Genomic DNA, 17,631 nt, shown 5'->3' on the forward strand with positions numbered 1-17,631 from the left:
GCGGCGCCATGCTGTAAGATTCCCCCCTTGGCTGCACACAGGGAACACGAAAAGCAGATGGCCCGCGCAAAAGACCAGCTACCGTTTGCCAGTACGCCAGCACCGAATTCTATTGACGCTCATAGTGGTCAGGATATACGGCCTCTATCGCGCCCACCAGCCACTACCTCTGTTCCTAATGGCGATTCCGCGCAACGCATGCTCGAGGTGTCCTCAGGGCCCTCAGTTCCAATGCAGAATGGTGAGAAGCCTGATTGCAAATGCGGGTGCGACTGCGGGAAGAAGCTGGAATTGCTTATTCACGCAATTGAAGCCCGCATTGGCCAGCCGTTGGCCTCTTCGTCCGAGCTCAATATTCACTCTGATGATGACCCCAGCGAGTGGGTAGAGAACGTCCTGGGGCCACTGCCTCCTGCTATTCGTTCGACAGCGACTACCACCAGCAGTGGCGGTTCGTCCACGTCATTATCCTGGTCGTCGTCTTCCGTAGCTGATGTTCCTGAACTGGATGACTCTGGATTCTCAGCAGGAGTCATTCCTCCATTGCCCACAACTGCCATTAGCAGCTCGTGCTGTACAGTCAAGGCCGACCCTACCCCTCGTGCCCCAAGCGCACCCAAGTCGTCGTGCTGTAGCAGCCAGCCAACAGGGAATCCGCCCGCGCAAATAACACAGGTTCAAGCTGTAGCCACCGACTCGTGCTGCTCAAGCACCTCCCTCCCAGTCCTACCGCAGCAAGAAACCATCGTGGAGCAGGACTCTTGCTGTGAGCCAACCTTGAGCACCGATAAGCTGCCGAGGCAAGCAGCTTCATCATGCTGTGGCGGCAGCAAAAACGGTGGTGAGAAAGAAAAGTGCAGCTGCTGTAGCAAAAAGCGCAAACGAGGGTGGCAGCCAGGTGATCCACAGAACCCTATGATTGATGATGACGGTGCTTTAGCTTGTAGCTGTGGATGCTACAAGCCATTCGAAGAATGTACTAACTGCTTCGAGGACCTTTGTGAGTCAGTGCTATTGAAACCTAACTAATTTCTTATAATACATTAAGTAGCTTAATGGAGCCATAAAATTTTCAACTTTAATTACTATATCTTAAACAATTGATGAGCATACCCTAGACAGCAAAATTGAGTCACAAATTTATTTTCAACTTTTACATACTATATCTTCATCATCAGATAATGTATAATATGTGAAATATAGTGGTATACGAGAATATATTGAGTGGAAAATGTCCCGGGGTCATGAGCCTGGGACCCGAGACAAGTGGGCTACTTGGCCTTATTTATAGACCTGCCTGGTGGCTGTGCTGCGACCTGCTTGCCACTGGTATGACCTTTTCGGGTAGCATTTCTCCCCTTGTACCTGGCGGCGGACTCTCGCCTGCTAAGATACACGTGCAGCACCTCCTGTGCATTGTCCAGTTCGGATTCGGGCAGCCATTCATCGTACTCTGGTCCCTGTCCTTTCCAGCAGATTTAATAAAGTGATTCCCCCTTGCGAGGGCAACAGTGGTCCAAGATCGCCTCGACTTCAAACTCTAGCTCACCCCCTATGATGAATGGGTTTGGTGTTGACAGTCCCCCTTCATGCCTATAATGAGCCGATTCTACTGCAGGCTTTAAGAATGCCACTGAAATGACTGGGTGGATCCTGATATCACTTGGCAAATCTAACTGATAGGCATTCTTACCAACGGCTTCCGTTACTACATATGGACCATGCCAATAGGGTAGTAAGGACTTGTTAGCATTGGGCATAAGCCATGTTGGGGCTGTCAGCTTTGTAGAGAGCATTACTTTGTCTCCCCTTGTGAATACAAGCTCATCTCAATGCTTGTTGTGCTGATGTTTCATTGCAGCCTGAGCCTTTTCAATGCTTTCTTTGATTGCCTCATGCACAAGTCGAAGGTGTTTGGCACGAGAGGAAGCAAGGGGGTTGTAGTCAGATGGGGCATTACCAGGAAGTGCCAAGAATGCAGGTTGTCTGGGTTCATAGCCATAGTTGGCATAGAATGGCGAAGTCTTTGTAGCTAAGTGTAGGCTGCTGTTGATAGCAAACTCTGCATTGGTGAGTAGCTTACTCCAGTTGTTGCCTACATTATGGATAAATGCCTATAACATCACTTTGAGTGTTTTATTTGTCACCTCTGTCTGACCATCCATCTGAGGGTGGTGGGCTATGCTCATTCAGAGTTTCGGGCCTATGAGTTTGGCTACAGAATGCCATAATGCTGATGTGAACCTGGGATCACAATCTGAGATGATTGAGCATGGGTACCCATGTAAGCAATATATATGGTCATAGAATAACTGGGCAGTTTCCTTAGCTGTGACAGTATTAGTTGTAGGGATGAAGTATGCCATTTTTGTCAGCCTATCAATGACCACAAGAATTGCTAAATATCTCCCCTCTGGTAGTGGCAATTTGGTTATGAAGTCCATCGCAACGCCCTCCCATGGTTGGCTGTCAGGGGGGATTGGCTATAGGAGGCCAGACTTATGAGCATGGCCCTTAATCTCAGCACATCATGGGCAGCTGGCAATGAATTCTCTGATATCTAAGAACACCCTGCTCTAATAAAAAGAAATTGCACAGCTTATCATAGGTCTTCTCGACAGCAAGGTGCATACCTACATGGGACTCATGGAACTCTTCAAGTAGCTGGCACCTGATCTTCTTCTGCCCCATATATAAGCATGAATTCTTGTACAAATATCTATCAGTGATATGGAATTTGGCAAGTGTAGATATTGCTGATGATGTGTGCTTCATCTTGCCACTCAAGAACTCTGCAATATTGGTAAGGAAACTATCACTAATATAGGAGTCCTCTGGCGACTCTACCAAGTCAGACTTGGCTTCTGAGGTAGCACAGACATGGGTAGGTTCTGGACCTATACCAGAGGAGCCAAACCCATTTGTGCCTCTGTCAGTTTTACCTAGGCTAGAGACCTCGATGATGTTTGGGTATGCGAAATGGAGTGGGATCAGTTGGGCAATATGGGTATTTGTATCTACTATAAATTTAGGAGGTCATTCAGAGTTAGTTATCTGCACAACAACTATTTATACATGTTGAAACTATTGGCAATTTCAGTGAAATAAAAATTTCACCCAAACTACTATCAGCATCTTGGAAAAGTTTCAGTGAACATAATTTCAACTAGAAAGAAAAACTTTGCATATTTAGGGTTAATTATCATTGGGCAACAAAAGTCAATATCTCAATAGATGTGGCTAAGCAACCACAAGGAAATTATGTTCACTGAAACTTTTCCAAGATGCCGATGGCGGTTTGGGTGAAATGGCAAAAAAATATTTGTATTTTTAAAATCAATTATACACATAAAAACATTCTGGACACAACAATTATAAATATCTGTTCCAAAAATATCTAGTAGCAAAAAATGGTTCTGAAAACGATTATTTAAATATCTATCTAATAAAATTGTAATTTACTAAAATTTACAAGTCCAGGAATGACCCCCAGTGACAAGTGATGACACCTTCTCTGTCCATGCCTACATCTTTGAGCATCTCAAATACCCACTAATGTTAGGGTGGAAATGACTCACCAAAATGAACCCTCTGATCGATTAGCCTATGAACTTAGTTGCATTCCATTCTAAGCCTATTAAGCTGAGTTTGATTCAGACTGACAGTCAATTTATTAGCTGGTCAACACTCAACAAGATGCTCAAATCTGTAACTGATGTATTTGCTATCGAACTCCTGACCTCTAATACCTTGGATACCCCTGAACCCCATAAACCAGCTATTCCTAACCCAATCCAAGACCTGCTGACTGAGTATGCCAAGCTGTTTACTGAAGAACAGCTAGCCCTGCCCCTAGTTCGTTCTGAGGAGGTGGTGATCAATACAGGTGATGCACCACCAATTAACTGACCTGCATACTGAATATCTCCTGTCAAATTACAGGAGCTCTGTAAGCACCTCAATGACCTTCTAAGTCGAGAGCTAATCTGACCATCCTTGTCTGCATAGGGAGCCCCTCTAATATTCATTAAGAAGGCAGATGGATCCTTGCGACTGTACATTGACTATCGGGGGTCATTCCTGGACTTGTAAATTTTAGATATTTGCAATTTACTTAGTTAGATATTTGATTAATCGTTTTCAGAACAGTTTTTTGCTACTAATTATTTTTATCATGGTTAATATTAATTATTGTGTCCAGAATGTTTCTGTGCTTATAATTGATTTTAAAAATACAAATATTTTTTTGCCATTTCACCCAAACCGCCATCGGCATCTTGGAAAAGTTTCAGTGAACATAATTTCCTTGTAGTTGCTTAGCCACATCTATTGAGATATTGACTTTTGTTGCCCAATGATAATTAACCCTAAATATGCAAAGTTTTTCTTTCTAGTTGAAATTATGTTCACTGAAACTTTTCCAAGATGCTGATAGTAGTTTGGGTGAAATTTTTATTTCACTGAAATTGCCAATAGTTTCAACATGTATAAATAGTTAATGGGCAGATAAGTATCTCTGCATAACCCCCTTATTGAAGATATTTCTATCATTGAGTAAAGTTTGTAAAAAATTCCTATTTTAATAGTTACTTATGACATATCAACATAAAAGTTCATTGACTCATCAATTTTAGCTTGAATCAGCCTATCTTGTAGTTCTCTCATTGAAGCCTCTAACTCTACTTTTTGTGGTAAACTACTTCCAACTTCAGCATGTGTTGATCTCTCCTGGTTATTGCTTGGGTAGTCAAAGTTAGATAGAACCCAAAGTGTGTGGTGATGTTCAACAGGAACTTTACTAGCTGCTAGGATCTTCTTCATATTGTAGAGTAAGCAACAGAGTTTAAACTGCACATTATACACAGTTGTGTTTCTAATTCTCACAACTTCTCTATTTGATAGTCTCTTAAATGTGTTACCTAGTTCTCCAAATGTGCTCTCAACCATTGATCTAAATGACCCAAGTTTGCTATTATATTCTAACTCTGCTTCACTTAAGTTGGTTCCTCTTGGCTTTCTAACTGGTAAGCAAAAGTTATGTATTCCAAAATTCTCATTCTCTTCTGCTTCTGTTAACTCCTCCAGAATACTTTGAGGATAACCACCATCTAAAACAACACAATCTACTGGAGAGATGTATTTCAATAGTGACATGTTCTTAATCATCTTAGAGTCTGGGTGGTTTCTACATTCCTCAGTTGGTGAAACAAGGACAACTATTCCATTCAAATCAATGCAAACTTGTGTTCTATATCCTGACTTCTTCAACTTGAAGGAATAAAGATTTGGTTTGTAAGCACCATTATGTAGTGCTCGTGAGTCATGTCCATCTAACATAAGAGTTATATGCTTAAAGTTTGTTGGATTCTGAATCTTTGCTGAGATCACTCTTAGTTCTGGAGTGGAGAACATTGTGTGCAAGTAGTGTGAAAGCTTCTTGTTCAACTCACTTAACTCTGAGATATAGAACATATTATGAATCACTTGGTAGCTGCTCTTAGGAATAAACCTCTCCATCTCATTGATTGATAGCCCAGCAACTAACTGGTACAAAATTAAGAGTCCTTTCTCAACATTTCTGTATGGACATGGATACTGCTTTCCACCAAACAGAACATTTAAGAAGAAGAACACAGGGATCATTCCAAGTTGCTTTACAAGTGTATCTTTGATAAGCTTTATTTCTTTTACTTCATGAGCTTCACTCCTATAATACTTCTGCTGTTTATGCACTAACCAGTCTTCATCAAGAAATCTCCACTTTGTTGTGTAGAGCACATTCCACTCCTTCTCTCTTAATTCTTGTAATTGATTATCCATCAGTGTGAGGTAGTCATAAATTAAATTTTCAACTTTTATCAATTTTAGAAAATGGGATCATTCCAGACCTTCTTCAAGCAACATCTAGTTGAGATGTGTGAGGAAGAAAGAGATATGCTTACTCTTCTACTTATTCATGATTTTAATATGAGTGATGACCTAGCAATACAAGTGCGTAATTGGATCCAACATATTGCTACTGATTGTGAGGTAAGGGTTGAACATGTGTATGATGTTTGTCAAACTTTCCATAGAGATATGGAGAGAATAGTTGCTTATGCTTTGTTTTACAATGGCTGCTATTCAACTGTGATTGTTCTATATCCTATACTTATAACTCTTAAGTATCTTTGTTGCTTTGTTTCTCCTAACTGTTGAGAAATTGCATTTCCAATAGAACTATCAGCTGGTGTCTTAATAAGAGTTGGCTGTTTATCTCTCCCTTTAATATGAATATCAACACAGAAGTATGAATATCCTCTGAAAGTATGGAGTGCATAATGTGTAACTGTAAATTCATTACCTAACTGAAGAACATTATAAGCAACTCTATACAAGGAAGGTTTCAGATCTGTATTCTCTTTGATAAACATATGGCTAGTTTCATCAAGTGTGATGCCTTCAATTGCAGTTATTAGTGGATTGATATTTTGCTCATCTGCAGAATATTCAACCTCTGACATTTCTGATAGACATATCTTACTCTTTGCTTGCTTACTATCTATCCAACCAATATGCATTCCTTTGTAGTTAACTAATCCCATCTCTTCAAAAGGATGATACTGCTTAGTTGTAGGATAAGTAGACCAGAAGGAGTTTCTCTGACTTGGAACAACAGTTATATTCTCATCAACTCTTCTAAGAACTTTTTCTGTTTCAAGACCACTCTCTAGTGAATCATATATTTGATAAAGTGTAGGTCTATTGTTGAATGAGAGATTAGCAACAACTACTATTGGATCTTCATTCTTATTTAGCTTCTTAATAATTCCTTGCTTCTTTGATGTGATAGAGTTAAACAAATGACAATATGCTAGAGTATGCTGTTGTCTCACATAAATACAAACTGTATAACAACTACTAACCTTATCAACAAGTACCATCCACTGCTTTTCATAAGAAGTTGCAAATGTTCTGCATTCATTCATGAACTGAACTGTGTTAAGAAGCAAGTTACTGTTCCATTCAACTGTTTGCATCTGAGAAGAATGTACAGTTAGTTCTATCCTAGTCAAACCAGAGTTTCTACAAGCATACAATGTTTCTCCAAAGTTGTACAAAGTTGGCATTACAAACTCGGAAAGTTTTGAACTAAGAGGATTACGAACTTCACCACTTTCAAGAAGCTGAATAAACTTGTTGTAAATTTTGTTCTTAACTTTAATATCTCCTTTCTTTGTAAACCAGCTAATGCGGTTAGAGCCAGACTTGTGTAAATCATCTACAACATCTTTCTTTTCAACTCCTCTTTCCAAAAGGTATTTATAGATAATATTTCTACACTAAGCGGCAAAATTGAGTCATAAAAATAGAATTCATCGAAAATCTTCAATAACTTCTCAGATTGTTGTGCAGTCCACATGAGAAATTTATTTTATAATCTATGCAATGCCCAACCGTAGCATACAAAGTTATAAGCACGTCGCTCAAGAAATCACTGAGAAACTGATTTTTAAAAATTGTGTTTTTTGACTCAATTTTGCTCACAAAAATTCGACGATTTATCGCTCAATATCTGGTATGGCCACCATGGGCTTTTTTGACAGCTGCGATACGCGCAGGCATCGAGTTCACCAGCTGTGAGCAAATGGTTTCATTTACTTGCTCACACCAGATGTCCTGGACCCGCTCCCAGAGGGTGTTGAGATCTTCGATTTCAGGCCCATTACGGATCTCACGCTTAATGAAGTCCCACAAATGCTCAATGGGGTTGAGATCAGGGGACTGTGCTGGCCATGGTAGCACTGAAATGGAGTTCTCAGCAAACCACCTCCTTGTCCTAGAAGCCATATGGCATGAAGCATTGTCCTGTTGGAAGATGATGTCACCCTTGTCCACCCCATACATCTCAATTGTTTGCAGTAGTTCCTCCTGCAGGACACCCACATAGACCGCTGTGTCAATTCCCCCCTCAAGCCAGCAGAGTTGGCCAGGGCCACATGAAGTTATGCATCCCCAAACTATGATCCCACCTCCACCATATTTTTGGGTTGGGGTAATGTGGTGATCCTGGAGGACTCCGCCTAGTTTACGTAAGCACCTTTCATGTCGATCTGCTCCATTGAGGTGTATTCTTGTCTCATCTGACCAAATTACCTGACTCCAATCGGTGTCTGTCCAGCTCCCAAAGGCCATAGCAAATTGGCGTTGATCCTTACAATAGTGATCTTTCAGTTGAGGGACATTTATTCTGCGCATAGATCGAATCCCTTGGCGACGTAGTGCGCGTCTGATAGTGTACACTGAGATGTGCATACCAGAGTATTGTGCCAGCTGTTGTCGGATCTGCATTGCTATGGAACATGCACCAGTAGTAGCAAGTCGACAAATGTATGTCTCATCATGTGGTGATAGCAGCCGACTACGACCAGCATGGAAGTTCCTCTCTACGCTATGTTGTGCTCGGGCAATGCGTGATACTGTGGATTGGGAGACTCCTGTGTCCAATGCAATTTGCCGAGTTGATAATTGTTTTGTTAGAAGAAATTTGATGTGATTTTTATATGATGATTGTAACTTTTTAGGCATAGCTAGAATAGAAATGAGATGTGGATGTGGATGAGAGAATGCTGTTGTCTTGTTGGCTAAAATTAGGAATTTGTCCACTGCTGTTTTGGGTATAAAACTAAACGTCGAAAGTAGGAAAGGTCAAAAATGACCACTACCAAAAATTACTACTTATTCAAAAGACAGTAATATCAAGGGAGTGCGACATTCTAGGAACATTGGTCTTACACAATTCTCATCATCGCATGCAAGTGATATGCATACCCCACTATCAAGGGTATTGCATCACTGCTTTTTCAGATATCAAACATTTTCAGAAGAAAAAATTTTTGTGACTCAATTTTGCCGCTCAGTGTAGATGAGATATTCATACAATCCATTGTGATGTCATAATTCTGTAGATATATTTTGTGATCAGCCATAGTAGCAAACTTCACTGTTAACAAAGAATTAGCTATTGCAATGTTTGGGGTAGATACTTTGTAAATAGCAACTGGTCCATATTGCTCACTAATCTTGCTTCTAATATACTTATAGCCAAAACCTTCTCCAAATACTTTATGCAATCTAATACTAGCTGACTTCTGCTTTACCTTTATATCTAACTCACTGCATTTCTCAATAACAACCTCAACAATGAATGAGTCAACAAATATTTCAGAAGAATGCTCAAATCCAAGTTGCTCTACACCTCTAGCAGTATACCTAGCATCAGCAACATTAGGCATATTTCTTCTTTCTGATAACACTCTTGATAGTAATGCTCTTAGTTCACTTTGGAAGGGGGTCATTCCTGGACTTATAAATTTTAGTAAATTACAATTTTGTTAGATAGTTATTTGAATAATCGTTTTCAGTACTTTTTTTTGCTACTAATTATTTTTTCATAGTTATTATTTGTTATTGTGTCCAGAATGTTTTTGTGTATAATTGATTTTAAAAATACAAGTATTTTTTTTGCCATTTCACCCAAACCGCCATCGGCATCTTGGAAAAGTTTCAGTGAACATAATTTCCTTGTGGTTGCTTAGCCACATCTATTGAGATATTGACTTTTGTTGCCCAATGATAATTAACCCCAAATATGCAAAGTTTTTCTTTCTGGTTGAAATTATGTTCACTGAAACTTTTCCAAGATGCCGATGGCAGTTTGGGTGAAATTTTTATTTCACTGAAATTGCCAATAGTTTCAACATGTATAAATAGTTGTTGTGCAGATAACTAGCTCTGAATGACCTCCCCTAACTGGCCATATTTCTATCGCCAGTATTTCAAGAAGGAAGACATGGAGTCCATCTCTCCTGCCATCCTCCACCTGCTTGAGAAGCACGAGTCATCATTCTGGTATGATGATGACCATGACATTGTTTTCCGCCAAATCGAGGAAGACAAGAAAGTCCTATATGTCCCATTGGCAATGCGTGCAGATATGGTCATATCTGCACACATGCGTCTTGGACACCTAGGTGCTACAATGGTCCTACCTTTCCTTAAGGAGAGGGGGTGGTGGCCATCTATGGCCACTGATGTTACATCTTAGCTTAAAAGATGCCCTACCTGTCAGATCGTGAAAGGCCCAGATTGCAACAGTGAGTCTGAACCACTCCACCTGCTACCACCAATGGAACCATTTAAAAGATGGGGGATCGACTTTATTGGTAGACTACTGAAAACAGCTGCCAATAATGCTTGGATCCTGGTAGCCATCAACTATGCTACATCTTGGCCGATCGCCAAAGCCTATGAACATTCCGATGCAGCAATAGTTGCAAATTTTATCTACAGCGAGATTGTGATTCCTTTTGGTTGCCCTGATGAGATCCTTTCAGACTGCGGCTCTGCATTCATGAGCCGTGTGATCGAAGACTACCTTCTTCCCTTGAAAGTCCAACACCTGCGCATAACGGCATTCCACCCAAGAACAAATGGTAAGTGCGAATGCCTGAACGGAATCCTTAGGAAGATGTTGTCCCACGTGTGGGTTTTGCCATCACACATCTTCAACAAGTTCCTGCCGCAAGCACTGTTTGCTGCCCATGTCCAAACCCATAACACGACTGGATACTCGCCATTCTTCCTGACATACGGAGTCCAACTGAAGATCCCTGGTGACGTCGCGAATCCCAAACTCTGGTTAGACCAAGATAACTAGCAGCCGATGCTCACAATCAAATGCCATAAACAAGTCCTCGATGAACTTGCACAAGCCCGACTTGAAGCGAAGAAGCGCACTACAGCTGTAGCTAGGAAGGCCACAGAGCGTGTAGCTGCCTCTTTGACACCAAGAACCTTCGAAGTTGATGATTGGGTTATGATCTGCCATGAGAACCCACGCAAGTTCCAGCCCAAATGGTTAGGTCCATTCTGAATCATGCATACATTCCCGAACTCAACATATGAGTTATTAGACCACAATGACCTCCCACTCAAGAGCCGATACCATGGTAACCGAATCCGACATGCTTACCTGATAAATCGAGTCCCACCTCGTCGTCCCTAGGCAGCCCTACCTCGAATGCATGGGGCTGCTGCTGAAGAGGGGGATGATGTTATGCCCATCGTTGACGATCATGAACATGTTGCGGATACGCTCCTAGATCAAGATCAAGATCAAGACTTGCGAGACCCACAATTGGCCCACATCTCTTCTTCTGTTTCAGTCTCAAGCCCACAAGACCAGTTTCATTCCCATGCGACAATGGTCGACCTAGTTACAGGGATTCCTATTGTCTATGTGGCCCTAAGACCATAGCTCAAGTATGCATTGGTATATATAAGTGCACATCTTATACATGCACATAGATTTGAGCAACTCTGATCCCGTTTTTGACTCTGATTTCCTGAATAGAACCATCTCTGACTCAAGCTCTTCCTTCCATTCGGCTCCTTCATTATCACCTGGGCCAGGTGATAACAATAACAACAGAACGGTGCGTTCATGGTGTAGTCGGCTATCACGTATGCTTCACACGCATAAGGTCTCCAGTTCGATCCTGGATGAACGCATTTTTTGTTTGTCATTTTTTTTTACTTTGGAAAGGGTTATTTATGCTATTGCGTGGATAATTGTCCGCAATATCTGTCCTTAGTTAGTATTGCACGCTAATGTGAATCAAGGTGGGCACTATGATTGAATCCCTTAAAGCTTGTGGCTAGAAACATATGTGGTAGTCATAGTTATTAATAAAGAGGTGTGTAGTGACGTTTTTTTTTCTAGCAACAGCGTCCAAAGTAGCTATTTTAAAGCCACTTCAAAAAGGCCTTAGAGAAAATGGACATAGGAGTGAGAAATAAAATCCTAGCAGTCTAGAGATTAGTTGCTGTGATACCTATGGACAATTGTTAAAGAAAGTGCTAGCAACTGACCACATTTCCTAATCTAGAAATATAGTGTATATTAACTTTGTATTGTTGATAGGAGGCCAGGTTTTGCCTCTGCAGTTGTGAAGGTGTACGAATACAATACAAAACATTCGGCTGCTTACCTTTAGCTTTCTAACTAGTCATAAATCACAGTATAGTAATTATTGTGTCTCGGGTACGATACACTTAGATAAACAGCCTCCTGCAACTGTCTAGAACACGTTTACTCTCCAAGCACCTTTCCACGACGTATATTGAACGTATGAAATATGCTGTATGAAAGAAGGAAGGAGGAATCGCCAGGTGAAAGGGCAGGTGCCCGTCTAAGTAGTGGCGCCGGTCGCCCAGAATAGTATGGCCGGCCATTGTGGCCTAAAGGTCTTGATCCATGGGTTCCTAAGATCATAAGGATTTGGAACCACAGTAATTGATTATTCATTTGGTTATGCAAGATTTATTTGAATATACCTATGCAAATAATATGGCCTGCAATCCGAACTTCCACTAGGGTATATTCACTGCTCAGTGCAACATGTGAGTGCAAAAGGCTATATCTTTTACAGAATACACTTTAATGCAAGACCTGCCTGCTTCTACCTTTATCTTCAAACATACTTCGAAGTAATTTCTAAATTAGTCATCACCATGCATATTCATAGTATAGCCTTATGAAGTTGATTTTTAAGGTAATTAGCATTAGTAAATTTATGCGATGCATGCCATATGTCATAGGATGCAAAGTGACATCACCTTGTTTGAGCCAAATACTATGCAGTGGGTAATTGTGGGCAGCATATGGTAGTCTAACTTTAGATCCGCCAAGAGGAATCCCGATCTTAATAATCTGATTCGCAAAAGAAAACGGCCTATCTATATTTAGTGCTTTTTACCTATGTTTTTCTAGTTGCTGCCAAGATCTCATGGCAAATCTTGGCGAAATTAACTTTCGTGATTGCCACTGTCCTATATAAGCGCCCTGCACTGACACACAAAACAAGACTATCTACCAACCAATTTTTACCCGACTCACCATGACTGCAACAACCTATACAATTTTCGCACAAGGCCACTCAAAGGGTTGGGATATCTTCGAAGGGTGCTTGGATCATTACCAGCAGGCATCCAAGTTTGGACAGCCTACATATACAGTTAGTACCAGTCCTCTCGCATTGGTTCTGAACAAACTCGATCTGAGCGAGGCAGACGCTGAGACAATTGCCCCTGGGCTTACCAATCAGGCTCCTGTGCCCGAAGTCGTTGCTATAACTGAGAAGTTAGCTGCTCGAAAGGCAAAAATTACTGGGCTTACTGTCGACTACAGAGCCATTATGCGGAAGAGCTGTCAAGCTTGGAAGTTTGTCGACGTGAACAACATCAAATACAAATGGTACCTCGTCGATACAAAGAGGCATTGGGGGCTGGAGAGCAGCAAGGGCGTCACTGTTGCTACATTTGACAGCAACCTGTTTGAGGGACAAGAGCCGGGGTATATAACGCTTCACAACAGCTTTGATGAAGATATGCGTAGCCTGGTATTTTTGTCGTGGGCGCTGGCAGCGAAGACACTATTCCGGCGACGCCTCACCACAAGCGCATGCTCGGCGCCGAGCATCACTGTCTACTCGGACATCAAGGAGCAATGACACTGAGCACAGATAGTTTCTGATTTATTCTACCTGGTCAGCTGATTCAGGCCAGTACTTGTATCCTTAGAAAAGTTCCAATAGCAATGCATTATCCGTACATGCACTCGCGGATTGAGTTCCTATTTGTTAATGAAGAGATGTACATGATGGGCCACGATGCCAAATGAGGATTACGCGGTTCTTCTTTACCCACCTGTCCATTGGCTATTTATTATCTCTAAACGATGCCTCCAACTACATTCACTCTGTTTACTGAAGACACGTTGCAAGATTGGGTGGTGTTTGACGGACACCACGACAGCTATGCACATGCCCGGCGTTCAGACCATCTTGCATACTTGCTACGGACCCGTTTGTCAATGCTGGCGCTAAACTCTGTTCATGATGCTGCTGACAATGACGATGACGATGCGACTATAGCGCCTGTGGGGGATACGCTTTTTTCAGGCATGCGTGGCCAGGGAGGACATATCAGCGTCATTGCGACCATTGATTACTCGTTGTCACGGAAAACGCTTATTACCGGTCTTGGGAAGGTGTTCCAAGCGCAGCAGAGGAGCAAGCGGAATGGGTGGAAGTTTATCGGTGCGGACGGCGAAAAGTACAAGTGGAATGTGGTGGTGCCAAGAAGGCACTGGGAGCTCCACAACGGCCGGGGCGACATCGTGGCGACGTTTGACAGCAGCATGTTTTGGAAGAGGGAGCCCGGGTACTTGGCCATCCATGCCAATGTCGACGAGACGCTTCAGTCGCTCGTCCTTGTGTCGTGGGGACTGACAGCCAAGACGATCGGCTGAGCAGGTGAAGCGCTGGCCAAGCACAGCAGTAATCGCATATCAGATTACACGATCACCGATTGCACGGGTTTGTGCCTATAGTTTTTGCTGACTGTCAGGCAGCTGTGCTCGCCTGCCTGGGGCCTGTTTCTCTTTAGCGTATTATCCTTCCCCTTATTAGTACAACACAGATAAATCCATACGGCAATGGTCAAGCTTGTTGAGGTCGAGGAGAACGAGTACGAGTCAGATTCGCAGTACACCACTGATGCTGAGAGCGACAACGAGTCTCTCATTGAGAAGGATCTCTCTGACTCCGAGTCCGAGTACGATTCGGACTTTGACGGCGAGGACGACGATGTACTTGATGAGTCGTTCCTGGAGCGGCTTGCAGCACTCAAGGAGATTGTGCCGGCGCAGCAGCGGCAGGCGATCTCGAGCACAGTCAGCAGCATCTACAGCTGGGGCAACTTTGGCCTGCGGTTGGCAGGCAAGCTGGGGTGGGTTTTCACAAGCAGTGCGCTGCTGATCGTGTTCCCGCTGGCGCTCGAGTCGGATCGCGAGAAGATGATGCAGCAGTGGGAGGCTGAGCAGGGCAACATGGCCCAGGGCGGTCAGCAGCACCCGGGTATGGCTGGCGGTATGCCGGGCATGCCAGGCACCGCTCCTGGTATGGCTCCTGGTATGGCTCCTGGCATGGCTCCTGGCATGGCCCCGGGCATTGCCCCAGGCCAGGCTTAATCTGCAGCAGCTTCAGAGTGTATTTTCTTTCTCGAATAGATATGCCAAACAACACGTACTGAAAGACTGGGTCAGCTTGGGTGCTTGTCAGAAATAGCGTTGAGCTGCAAGGCATGTTGCTGTAAGCGATCCCAGGACGGCATATGCTTTGCAATAGGCGCCTTGCGCATTGCGGGTCGGGACCGCGTGCCAGAAACGGCGCAATAGCCGAGACGGTCCTCGAGCTCCAGCACAGGGCTGATTAACCGGAGCAACGTGCGCGCGCCCAGATCACTGATCGAGTGCATCTCGTCGATACGCTGGCAGACACAGTCAACAATTACGTCTGCCAGTAAGCCAAGCACTTTGAAATGCGTCACTCGTGACAGATTAGTGCGGCCAATGTGAGCAACTTGGTTTACTAGCCCGCAGGTGACGGTGAGCTTCGCTTCCAGCGTGTCGTACATGCCAGCGTCGCCCAGTATAGCCTCGTCAAGCTTGTCGCGCTCCCTCCATGGCCCAAGTGCCTGCATCAGCTGCTCTTTGTACCGGCCCAGCAGCGACTGCAAGCACGACTTGGATAAGACGCGGTATGCGCCTATGGTATCAATAAATGTGGCTGCGGATTCAACCACCGCAGGCCACTGCTCGCGGTACCGAAATCCAAGCGTCGACAGGTGGTGGCAGATATATTCGCAGTCATTGTGCATGACAAAGGCACGCTTGGGGCTGACTAGCAGTTCGGTCGCCCACTGTCGTGGAATCAGGCACCGATACAGGGCAAACGCATCCCGCACCGCATGCAAGTAGAGCACCGCTGTCTTGGCATCGTCCTCGAGGCTCAGCCCGATCGTCTCTCGAGCAAACTCGATCAGCATCTGCGCCTGAACACTGATCGAGCAGCGGGGAAACGACAATGAGCCCGAGCCATCATCAGCATCATCGGCACTGACTGCAAACCCCTTGCCTTTGCCTTTGCTTTTGCCATCCTTTTCGCTCGACTGCTTGCCGCCAGACGTCATTTGACTTAGAACATCTGCCTCTGGACCTGCACCGCCCACAACCACTGTGTTGGTGTCATCAGTAGCCAATATACTAGCAACAGTAGTCAGCAAGTCACGCCGGCGCTTGTTGACATAGTTTTGCAGCGATGATCTGACCGACTCTTTGATCACTAGCGCATCAGGGGTAATAAGACCGTATTCGAGCCATGTTTCTTCAAGCCTCAGCAGTGGAACCATCGCGCGTGTATCTGTGATGCTGTCCAGGTCAGTAGGGACTAGCGGAATAAGCAGGTGTTCCTCCAGCAAAGGGCACAGCGATGTCCAGAGTTTGGCGCCAAGGTATGCATAGATCTCGGTATGGTCCTCCATTGGGTTGATGTCGTGGAATATCTCTTCGCGGACGAATCTCAGCACTGTCTCCCACTTGTCTCTGACCAGCTCACACCGGACCATCAAATCAGTGCCCTGATGTACACTGCTCTCACGCCTGTCGGATGTGAATGCACCGATATTCATAGTGGCAAACATGCTGACTCTGCTCACCGCTAACGCCTCAGCCGGAGAGCGCAGTAGGGGTACAAACCAGTGCTCCACCAGCGCGCTAGCTAGCACAGTAACCTTTTCCTTGTCCAGGCCCAGCTGAGTCAGCGCAAAGAGCAGGTCACTGATGGTTATAGGCGTCTCGTACGGAACACCGTCGTAATTGGCCGTGACGCTGTATGAAACTACAAGCTCGTACACTGACCCAATGCTACGCACAGCATACATCTCCGACATCAGATAATCCAGCTCGGCTCGCAAGGCGCTTCGCTTCTTGATATACTGTGTCTGCAGTGTGGCAACCGCGCTGCGTTCAATGAACCGCGGACACTCGCCTTCCAGTCCTTTTAGCAGCTCGCCAACCTCGGCTATCGTACTCGCTGCGACTGCCACTTCACCGTGCATGATCTGCTCGTCCACCTCCTTTAGGTCAGCATGGGTCTTTGCCAGGTGCATTACCACGTCCAAGCACTGCTCGATGGTAGCAAGCCGCCTCTGGTGGTCAGCATTATCGCCTGCAGCTGCCCGTGCAGTCTCGCACTTGTCGTTCAGGGTTGCAACCTCGTCCAGAGGGTCTTTCCCGTAAAGCCTGATTGTAAGAAAGTCGCGATGATGGCTGTTGATTGCCTCGTATGTTGTTGCCTTAGCCAATTCGAGCCATGTTTCGAGTAACGACAGCTGCTCCTCAGCTGAATACTTTTCAAAGTCTGCCTCCTCTGCAGCAGTGGCCTCGCGTCTGGAGCGCCTTGGTCTTTTGCTCATACCCAGCTACTATTTGCATTCAACGAATAAAGTGGAAGAGTAGGAAGTGCAACTACGCGGAGTGTAAGACGGATTTTAATTGCACTGGGCAAATTTAGGCTAGTGCTATATACATCAATCGGAATACTGGCATGTTGTGGTTGGTGGTTGGTTTCCATATTAATGTTCTTTCGGAAGAGGCGCTCATGTTGGTCATGCATATAGCCATGCGTCCAGACCAATTTGACATCGTTATATCGGCAGTACCATGGATCAAGACACCATAAAGCAGGA

General features: G+C 44.1%; 1 protein-coding gene and 1 non-coding gene across 2 annotated transcripts; both read left to right on the forward strand.

Annotated features, from left to right (window-relative positions):
* Window positions 1-57: 57 nt before the first annotated feature.
* Window positions 58-1,029, forward strand: DL89DRAFT_262906 (uncharacterized protein; the record flags this gene model as incomplete). The annotated part of the gene is made up of 1 exon (XM_040885880.1): window positions 58-1,029. The coding sequence occupies one exon, from the start codon at window positions 58-60 to the stop codon at window positions 1,027-1,029; it is 972 nt and encodes a 323-aa protein (XP_040739117.1).
* Window positions 1,030-11,479: 10,450 nt separating this feature from the next.
* Window positions 11,480-11,553, forward strand: DL89DRAFT_t228. The gene has a single exon. It is a non-coding gene; the product is annotated as a tRNA-Val (tRNA).
* Window positions 11,554-17,631: the final 6,078 nt, after the last annotated feature.

Source organism: Linderina pennispora, assembly GCF_002104995.1.
Source record: "Linderina pennispora strain ATCC 12442 chromosome Unknown DL89scaffold_138, whole genome shotgun sequence".
Lineage (NCBI taxonomy): Eukaryota > Fungi > Kickxellomycota > Kickxellomycetes > Kickxellales > Kickxellaceae > Linderina > Linderina pennispora.